At 56.8% G+C, this 9720-nt stretch overlaps 5 protein-coding genes across 5 annotated transcripts; 1 reads left to right on the top strand and 4 right to left on the bottom strand.

Moving 5' to 3' along the window:
• Window positions 1-653: 653 nt before the first annotated feature.
• Window positions 654-1313, bottom strand: PHACADRAFT_196291 (uncharacterized protein; the record flags this gene model as incomplete). The annotated part of the gene is made up of 3 exons (XM_007396460.1): window positions 654-730; window positions 815-999; window positions 1225-1313. 3 exons carry the CDS (start codon window positions 1311-1313, stop codon window positions 654-656), a joined length of 351 nt encoding a protein of 116 aa, XP_007396522.1.
• Window positions 1314-1459: 146 nt separating this feature from the next.
• Window positions 1460-2791, bottom strand: PHACADRAFT_196290 (uncharacterized protein; the record flags this gene model as incomplete). The annotated part of the gene is made up of 6 exons (XM_007396459.1): window positions 1460-1782; window positions 1835-1880; window positions 1939-2060; window positions 2129-2236; window positions 2278-2417; window positions 2469-2791. The coding sequence occupies 6 exons, from the start codon at window positions 2789-2791 to the stop codon at window positions 1460-1462; spliced, it is 1062 nt and encodes a 353-aa protein (XP_007396521.1).
• Window positions 2792-3134: 343 nt separating this feature from the next.
• PHACADRAFT_29163 (uncharacterized protein) lies at window positions 3135-3650 on the bottom strand (the record flags this gene model as incomplete). The annotated part of the gene is made up of 1 exon (XM_007395204.1): window positions 3135-3650. The coding sequence occupies one exon, from the start codon at window positions 3648-3650 to the stop codon at window positions 3135-3137; it is 516 nt and encodes a 171-aa protein (XP_007395266.1).
• Window positions 3651-3710: 60 nt separating this feature from the next.
• On the bottom strand, window positions 3711-4292 carry PHACADRAFT_61138 (uncharacterized protein; the record flags this gene model as incomplete). The annotated part of the gene is made up of 1 exon (XM_007396458.1): window positions 3711-4292. A coding segment is annotated over one exon (582 nt), but the record flags the coding sequence as incomplete, so codon positions are not given.
• A 1624-nt stretch (window positions 4293-5916) lies between these two features.
• Window positions 5917-9705, top strand: PHACADRAFT_95998 (glycoside hydrolase family 35 protein; the record flags this gene model as incomplete). The annotated part of the gene is made up of 15 exons (XM_007396457.1): window positions 5917-6101; window positions 6148-6250; window positions 6282-6414; window positions 6481-6617; window positions 6681-6732; window positions 6806-7226; window positions 7275-7559; window positions 7609-8450; window positions 8507-8608; window positions 8668-8810; window positions 8872-8902; window positions 8952-9042; window positions 9097-9382; window positions 9444-9514; window positions 9570-9705. 15 exons carry the CDS (start codon window positions 5917-5919, stop codon window positions 9703-9705), a joined length of 3018 nt encoding a protein of 1005 aa, XP_007396519.1.
• Window positions 9706-9720: the final 15 nt, after the last annotated feature.

Here is a 9720-nt window from a genome sequence, read left to right as displayed (position 1 = left end):
TTCTACACACCTTCTAAATTCTTACAAATATTAAATATACTGCCCCAATGTTGGGGAAAGATTTATAGAAGTTTACAAGACTCTAGCATATATGTAAGGGATTGAAATATATCTTCAAATGTCAAAAACATCACAATCTGGCCTTCAAGCACTATAGATGCAGGCACACCAAGACTTGAAGTGCAATATGCATCAATTGCAGCTAGGTACATGCTATTTGGACATATATTAACCCTCCCAGGTGGTGACCCACCTCATACCTGTGTTGTGAAAGCCAGGCACACACCTGTACAAGTTTGATGCTTTCAGAGTGCTCAGAATCTCACCAACAGGCCATCCCTGGGTTAACCAATGCACCACACCCTCAATATATATATATATATATATATACCTCAGCAGATAAAAGGCTTTGTTCAGGTTGCTGGATCACTTCTAATTCTGGAAGAAAATGGGTCGCTATATTCAATTCCAGGATAAAATTGGTCACTATGAGTGACTCAGCACTTTACATATTATTTGATATTGCCAGGAATGAACCACAATACTCTACCACACTGCAGATATATAGCCAACCTTGCCTATAGTTTCTGCCATGCTTTCAATATGCCTGCTAGCTTGATATCATTTTAGTGAGTGAGTTGCTCAGGCACCAGCTAGTTTTCCGGTAGCGAAAGTTGATTGTGATCCTCGGGCGTCCAGCCGTACAGTATCGCATTGAACATCGACTGGACTGCAACGCCATCATCGTCATCGTCGGCGAATCAGCACATGATCCAACAAGAGGCAGGGCGGGGGAGGACATGACGACATTCACAAAGTAACTCCATCGCGTTGAACCTGACGCTCGCGGCCGGCGTCGTGATCATAGCGCACAGAAACAGGCTCGCGCCCATGAGCGCGCTCGACCCGACCATCGCCCACCGACGCCCGATGCGCGGCACCTCGATGAGCGCCGTGCCGAGGAGCACCCCGGGCACGCCCACGACGGCGATGACGACGCTGCAGGCGGCGCATTGATCAGAGAAACTCGCGCACACACGACGCCAATCAGAGCAGAAAACTCAACTAGTTCCGGGGCACCTCCGCCGTGCTGAGGTCCTGCGCCGCGCCGCGCTTAGCAAGGAACTTAGGTTAAAAGTTGCCCGCGATGACGAAGCCCCTGTGTGTATGCGAGTCAGACAATGGTTGCAAGCAAACGAGAACGCGGCGCGCACACACACTCACCAGTAATCCGCCGCGTAGCACACCCACGTCAGCAATGTCAGGCGCACCATGTACCCCGAGCTAAAGAGCACCTTGAGGTGCCCATCCATTGCAGGCACCCTCACCCCCCTCTCCTTACTCTCCCTCCTCCCCTTCCTCAGGCGGCGGCACCCAATCCCCACCCTCACTCATCCCCTTACCCACACGCGACGCCCGGCCCGCCGCCTGCACAAACCGCGCGTCGACCGCCTCGAGCTCAGTAACACCGAGCGCCACCGCGCCCGTTCACGCGCGCAATGCACCGCACGACCTCGCATGCCTCCGCGTAGCGGCCCTTGCCGACGAGGAACATGGGGCTCTCGTAGAACGTGAAGAGGAAGAAGCGCGCAAAGAACGCGGCGACGGACAGCGCGCCGAGCGTGTAGAGCGCGTAGCGCCACCCCGCGTTCAACGAGCGCGTGCAGCAGGTGCCCGCGGAGACGGGTGTTGCAGGAGAGAGGGCGGAGCAGGCGGGGAGGGCGGTGGAGCAGGCGAAGGTTGGGACGAGTGACCAGGAGATGAGGGACGTGGTGATGACGCCTGTAGGAGCAGTCGGCCTATGTACTGTGGTTGAGGAGGAATGAGAACGCACCGATGGGCTGGAATACGCTCAGCGCGGCCAGCAGGTACCGCCGGTCCTATGAAACGGGCCTCGTAGGGCAACAATTCTCTAAGGTTTGGTATGTCTGTACTTACGTTGGGCAGAAACTCTAGCACAATTGTCGCATCGATGGGTACATTGCCACCATGCCCAAATCCGACGAAAAATATGATGGCGCAGATAGAGCGCCAGCTGTCGAGAGCACCGAGGATCATGCCTGTAGGCGCATGTGACAGTTAGTCTCGGCGGATGCGATTTAGCAACCCCGACGAGGTAAGAACGTACCGAAGACGGCAATGATGCCGACGGTGAGGTTGAATGCCCAGCGGCGACCGATGATGTCGACGAGGATGCCCCAGGTGAAGGCACCGACGGTGAGACCGGCCGAGAAAGCTGGACGATGATGTTAGTCTTACACAGAGACTACAGGGTACGATGCAGCGACTTGCCAGAGAAAATATCGCCGTACTGCTCGTCTGTCACGTCGAGTTCCTGCTGTATGCGGGGCGTGACGAGCGAAAAGGCCTGGGCCCACATGAGGTCGAGGGCGTAACCAAAGCCGCAGAGGAAGAATCTGCTGCCAAGTGAGCAACAGGACGAAAACGGGCTGGGGGAGGGGACGGACATGCACCACTGGTAGCGACCCATGCCGGTCTGTTCGAGGGCGCGGTTGATGAGCGCGGTCTTGGCTTCTATGGCGGTCTTGCCCTTGAGGTCGTCAATGGCATAGCCGACGCCTTCGAGGTCCGTGCTGTGACGCTGCAAAGTGGCGGGCGCAGCGGTATCATCGGGCATCTCCTCAATGTCGAATTCGGTGTTGCGCGAGTGGGAAGGCCAGGCGTGCAGACTGTGAGGAGGTATGGATGGCGGGTGGGGGATGAGCGAGGCTGAGGAAGGGCCAGAGGGAGGAGAGGACGGAAGGAGGGTGTAGTTGCGCCGGACTGACATGGCGGCGAGGGTGGTATAAGGAGACTGAAGCTTGATCGCGGAGAGGGATTAGGATATAGATAGACTTGCGATAGGCTCTCTAGGCAGGTGACCCGGCAGCAGCGTGGGCGGATGGATGTCCAGCTGGCGGGCAGACGAGAAGGGAGAGACAGGCGTGGTAGTGATCTGAGATCAAGTTCGTCCCTTGGCATCCAGTGCGAGAGTCGTTGCAGGCAACGGGGCAAGCGAGAGGAAGCGACGCGTGAAGAGAGCAGTCGCTGTCGTGGTTATGGTCGAAGCTGAGGAACTCCTGGGAGCAGGGTCCATATTGCTTCGCTCGCGATTCGCCACACAAGACCCTAAATCACCCTGCTCCTTCTGCGCCTGCTCTAATTCCTTCTGCCGATGCGCCTCTTTCCTTTGCCTGGCGTACGGCAATGGCTGTGACCCTCTTGAGGCGCTGCTCCTCGAACTGACGTTTGATCTCTGCGTCGGCGCTGGGCTCGCGCGCTCGACAGACAAGGTCTAGTTCGAGAGCCTTCTGTGCTTCCTCTGCGCGATATGCGTCCCTGGCTGCCTCCTCAAGCGCATTCAATTCTTCTTTCTGACGATGCGCGGCTTCAAGCGCAGCCCACTTGTCTGCCTCGAGCAGTTTCCAGACAACATCGGGGACACCGGGGTTGCGCCCCTGCGACGAGGGAAAGGCCTCTTCATATCGAGTAGCGAGCTCCGGCATCCAGGCGGCGGCGCGCGTTGCGCACGCATTGAGGATCTCGTACGCGTCAACCTTTGGGGGATTGAGGTGCTGCGCGGGGAGCGTGCCCCTGGAAGTGGACACCGACGGCAGGTTCGTGGCGAGCGCAACTCGTTCGTCGAGCATTCCGGCGATGCAGCAGATGGCGTCTAGGCCGGACAGCAGGAGCTTCGTCGCCTTGGCAATGTCTACAGCGCGTTTGAATGCAAGTCGCACCATCTGCTTCCCGAGTGTTTTAACGTCCCGTGCGTTACCCCACGACTCCAGCGAAGAAAGCTGCGCGATCAGCGACAACATCTGCTTGTACTTGTCCGAGCTTGTCGCCCCAAACGCCGCGCATTCGATATCGTCCTTCGCGAGGCCCTTCCCCAATACCCCGAGACAGTGCTCTGGTGACATGTTGTCGAAGTGTATCTCCTCAGGGAATCGACTCGCAAGTCCGGGGTTCGCAGCTAGCGGCGTGTTGATCTCTTTGCCGTATCCGGCGATAATGACGATTAGTTCTTCGACGAAAGCCTCCTGCGTGAGGATCCCGACGAGTTCATCGACTGCCTCTTTTGCGTACGCGCCCTCGCTAAGACGATACGCCTTGTCGATAAAAAGAACCTTGCCCAGAGCTCGTTCAAAGACCTGCTTCGTCTTCGGCCCTGTATGTCCGACGTATTGTCCTACCAGGTCGGACGCGGAGCACTCGATGACTTCTGCGGATGAGAGGAAGCCCATATCGTAGTAAACCTGACCCATCCGACGCGCCGTGGTCGTCTTGCCGTCGTGTTAATATCAGCACTCCGGCTTATATATGGATATACTCACCAGGGGGGCCCTTGAATACGAAGTTAGTAGGGATGAGATGCCGCGCCTCCCGTGCCTCCCGCCCGCGCCGCTTGGTAACGCGTGCGATGTTCTGGTACTCCCCACAATCTTCTCGCATCCGACCATATCCTCGAAAAGCTTCTTGAGGTTTGTATCTGCCCTTTCCGCGCGGTTGAAGTTGGGTTCAAAGTCGAAAGGCTCGAAGATAACCAAGACGCTCCCCAAGAGCTGGCGGTTTTGCTGATGGAAGCTTGCTGTACGTAATTTGACCCCCCCCCCCTCTTCGTCCCGAATATTTCGCGCAACCCTTGAGAGCCATTGTCAGTGGTGTGCGATTGCGTACGCACGACGGTGTGTGCCGTGCATTGTCGCCTGCGTGTTGTCGTGGTGTGCTACTTGCTCTGCGTGTAATGCTGCATCTTGGACGCGCAGTAACGCGTCGTGGGCTGGGGCATCGAGTTTTGGCACGTTTGGCGCGGCCTGCACTGTGCTTCTAGTCCGCAGCTCGCCTTGACGACCTCGCGCAGCCTCCGTTGCGCCCGGTCATGCCGTATCCCCGGATGTTCGTGCGAGAGCGTGGCAGTCTTGACGCATCATCGTGTCATGCACAGTCAGCCGCCGTCAGCACTTGACGCCACTATACAGCTGTACACGCACGTCGAGGCTATTGTCGCGCTGTCATCGCGTTATTCGGCTTCAGCGACGCGTCGCAGTAGTCATGGTTGGCTGTGGCACCCGCAGACCGCTCCCGTGCTATGCAATGCGACGGGCCGTGACTGCAGAGCTGCGAAAGGGATCTAAAAGAATAGAAAGGCCAGCATGCAGTTGAAAAGGAGAGACGTACCTTTGCTTGAAGCAGCTAGTGCCTCTGCGCCCTAACCTCATCGACCTGGTCGCCTGTAATCCCACAGATATTGAAAGCAATTAATCTAGCCACGAACGCACTCCAAGGTGATACTTCAGGTACAGCTCGCGATATTGTGATTGAATTCTGGACATACTGCTTGTCGGCTCTGCTGAGAGAGCATCGCACGGCGTTGTGAGACCAGTCGACCAATGAGCACCTGGAAAGCGACCCTGGAAGCTGACGAGGTCTGGCCCGGCGAATTACGACACCCAGCCTGCCGTCCGCGCAGCCGTACTGTATGCACGCATCAGACTAGGCCCAGGGCGAATCTGGCCTCTGGGGTCGCCGGTGAGAACAGCAGCCTATACGGAGACAAGCTGCGGTCGGGGAGGATCATGGGCACAATACGGTCGCGGGAGCAGCGCAAGAAGAAGTGATCATGGGCTGGAGAGTCGTCAGCTGGCCCGTCTTCCCTCGTTCAAAGGGCGATGCGACTCCAAAACGCACGGGCCGCCGCGACGCGTGACTCGTGATGTGACGTCACGCGATTTGCCCAGTTGTTCCGCCCGCCAGGTCGCTCACTGACGGCTACCACCGATGACCTCAGAGGGCGAGCAACACCTTGTGCTCCCCTACGCTTCCATTCCCCCAGACCGCATCTATAAGACGCGCCATGTCTCCAACTATTCCCCAGTGCCGAAAGCAAAACCGAGAGCGACTCGGACACCGACCATGACGCTGCTGGCCTTTGTGCTCGCCGCTCTCCTCTTCCTCGTCACGCCTCATGTCGTCCACACTGCGGTTACAGATGGTCCTCGTATACTTGCAGAACCCCCGCGGCACAGCACAGGCCTCACCGACGCCGTTCAATGGGACAATTACACACTTTGGATCGAGGGTCAGAGGGTCTTTCTTCAGTGCGTGTCCTTCTTCCTCAGCATACATATCTCTGACATATAACAGCTCGGGAGAGTTTCATACCTTCCGCTTGCCCGTCCCTGACCTCTGGCTCGACATATTTCAGAAGATGGTCGCCGCCGGGCTAAACGGCGTTAGGTGCGCCCTTGTGTTCTCGTGTGCGCACATTCCGCTAATAGACAGCCAGCATATACATCCATTGGGCATTAACAAATCCTGCACCCGGCGTGCTCGACTTCAACGACTGGCGAGACCTGCAGCCAGTATTCAAGGCAGCTGAGCAGGCGGGCATATTCATCGTTCTGAGACCAGGTATGTGTCATTCCACCTTTCCTCGCGCCCACCCTGCCGTGCCACGATTTGATTTTTTATGCCTAGGTCCCTACATCAACGCCGAGACAACTGCGGGGGGCCTTGCCCTCTGGACGACCAGCCTCACCACGAGTGAGCTCCGGACGAATGCCACAGACATTGAAGAGTCTTGGATGCCGTACGTGCAGCGCATCATCAACGAGGTGTGCGACAGCCCGCCTAGCTCAAATAAGTTTTAAGCTCACGCGCATTGACTCGTCCCGCAGTCGAAGCCGAACCAGGTCTCCGACGGTGGAAGTCTTATCGCTGTGCAAGTGGGTAAGTGTGCTATTTCCCTGCGTCATCTTGTTTTCTCGTGAAGCCTGCCGCCGACGAACTTTTCTCTTATCAGACAACGAGTACTCGCAATCACCGATTCAACGCGCCGAATACTTCGCACAGCTCGAGGCGACGTATACGTCAAATGGCATTGTTGTCCCGCTGACGTACAACGATCCCGGAGAGGGTCTCAATTTCATCAATGGCACTGGCGCAGTCGATATCTACGGCCTTGATTCCTACCCGCAAGGCTTCGACTGCAGCAACCCAACGAGGTGGTCACCCGTCGTGACGAACTATCACTCGTACCACGAGGAGGCCGACCCCGGCACAGTGTGGTACATGCCTGAGTTCCAGGGAGGAAGCTTCGATCCGTGGGGCGGTCCTGGCTACGACGCATGCGAAGTGCTCACAGGGCCGGACTTCCAGGACGTGTTCTACAAGCAGAACTGGGCGTCGAACGTAAAGATGATTTCGTATTACATGCTCTACGGGTGCGTCCTTTTGTTTAGCTGGTGGAAAAACTGCTGATAGCCGTACAGCGGTACGAACTGGGGTGGTATTGCTGCACCCGTGGTCTATACCTCGTACGACTACGGTAGCACTCTTCGCGAGAACCGTGCCCTTTCGCCCAAGTTCGACGAGCTCAAACGCCAGGGTCTCTTCCTGCGCTCATCGCCCGAGTTCCGTAAGACCGATTGGATCGGCGACTCAAGCACCGGTGTATCAGTAACGAGCACGAACAACGCGAGCTTTGTGACGTTACTCAGGAATCCTGATACTGGCGCACAGTTCGTAATCGTCAGACAGGCGGACAGTACTTCGACGTAAGTCTGAACGTGGAGTCCAATTCAACGTTTACTAAGGAGCGCGTAGATCAAACATCGCTTTCAACCTGACGCTCTCTACGTCTGCAGGCACACTCACGATCCCGCGCACGCTTTCGTCAGGCATTCAGTTGGACGGCCGTCAAAGCAAAGTCGTTCTGGCCGACTATACCTTCGGAAGCCCTGCGCACTCCAACAAGCTTCTATACTCGACTGCGGCAGTGCTCTTTGCAGGCAGCATCGGCGGCATCGATACAGTATTCCTGTACGGCGACACCAACCAGGGGCACGAGTTCGCGTTCTCCTCGGGCAGCAGCCAGCCGACCACCGTTGCGTTCGCTCCAGGGTTCAAGACCGGCCTCCAGGTCGTAAGCTCACCGAAAAGTACAGCAAGCCCGCTCGTGCTCTGGGCAGATACGCAAACAGCTTCCACATTCTTCGCGCCTGCTGTCTCGACCGGCGCCGCGACGTTCACGAACTATTGGCAGTTTGGTACGAACGAGACGGTCCTCGTTGGCGGGCCAATGCTCGTGCGGAACGCCACGGTGTCGGGCTCACGCCTGGCGTTACGCGGAGACCTGAACGCGTCGACTCCGCTGACGCTCCTGGTGCCCTCGTCGGTGTCGACCGTTAGCTGGAACGGTGCGAACGTCGCAGTGAAAAGCTTATCCGGGGCACCCACTTTACCTGGCGCCAAGCTACTCGAGGGCCAGCTGAGCTTCTCTCTCGGCAAGGGAAGCGTCAGTGTTCCAGCCCTAACGGGATGGAAGTTCAAGGACAGCTTGCCCGAGGTGCAGAGCGGGTTCGACGACGCCAACTGGACGGTCGCCGACCACACGACGACGAACATCACAACCAAGCCATTGTTTGGTGACGGACGGGTTCTTTATGGTAAGTGCGCTTGTGCGTCGTCGATTGTGTACAAAGCTAAAGGACGATCGTCATAGAATGTGATTACGGCTTCTGCGAGAATGTTGTGCTCTGGCGCGGACATTTCAACGGCATCGGCTCTGAGACGTCGGTGAATCTGACCATCAACGGAGGGAATGGTAAGTGCTCATTATCGATGCCTGCTCCAGGAGCCGTATTCACAACATCACACCTACAGCGTTTGGTGCATCGGTCTTTCTCAACGACGTCTTCCTTGGCACGACAAATGGGAGCGCGAGCGTCGAACAGACGAACGCCTTGTACTCCTTCCCTGATGGCGCGGTCAAGACAGGGACGGATAATGTAATTACAGTTGTCCAGGTACGTGTCTGCGCGAAAGGGCATAACAATCCATTGGCTGATTGGCGTTTGTTTCTCGTAGGATCATATGGGTAACGATGAGGACCCTAATGGTAGGTCGTCGTACAGCTGCGCAAGGACTTCACGCTGATCGTTATGTAGAACGCTCCCCTCGTGGAATTCCCGGCTTTCAGCTCAACAGCGGCAATTTCACGACGTGGAAAGTTCAAGGCAAACTTGGCGGCTACACAAAGTGCGCGCCATTGTACATAGTCTCATTTTACTGCTTACACCTGGACGCTCGTAGCTACCCCGACAAAGTCCGCGGCATTCTGAACGAAGGCGGCCTGTTCGGCGAGCGCGAAGGCTGGCATCTGCCAGGCTTCGATACATCCTCGTGGGCATCACGCTCGCTCTCGTCCGGGCTGCCGAACGACACCGCGGGCGTCGGCTTCTTCGTCACCACTTTCAACCTCGCCGTCCCGCAGGGGGTGGATGCCATGTTCAGCTTCGTATTCGACAATAACACCGCGGTGCCCGCCGGCCAGGCTTACCGTGCGCTGCTGTTCGTGAACGGGTGGCAGTACGGAAAGGTGCGTGCTACTTTACAGATCCTAGATGATTTTGTCGGTTGACTAGGCATACGCGATACAGAGAGTGGCGAACATAGGACCGCAAGCGAAATTCCCTGTGCCGTCAGGAATCTTGGATCATAGCGGCAAAAAGTATGTTGAGAGCTCCGTATGTTTCTCCTGCACGGGCGCTGACTCTTCATCTCAGCACTGTTGCGATTGCCCTGTGGGCCCTCGAGAACGCGGCGGTCTCTCCGACGCTCGAGCTTGTTCTGGACGAAGCAGTCGAGGGTGGGGTTGGACAGGTCGCTGTGAATAATCCGGCTTGGACGCCTCGTGAGTAAAGTGGCTGTGATAGT

The sequence above is a fragment of the Phanerochaete carnosa genome (genome assembly GCF_000300595.1).
Source record: "Phanerochaete carnosa HHB-10118-sp unplaced genomic scaffold PHACAscaffold_5, whole genome shotgun sequence".
NCBI classification, from domain to species: domain Eukaryota; kingdom Fungi; phylum Basidiomycota; class Agaricomycetes; order Polyporales; family Phanerochaetaceae; genus Phanerochaete; species Phanerochaete carnosa.
Note: the sequence above shows the minus strand (reverse complement) of the source record. Positions and strands in the feature narration are given on the sequence as shown.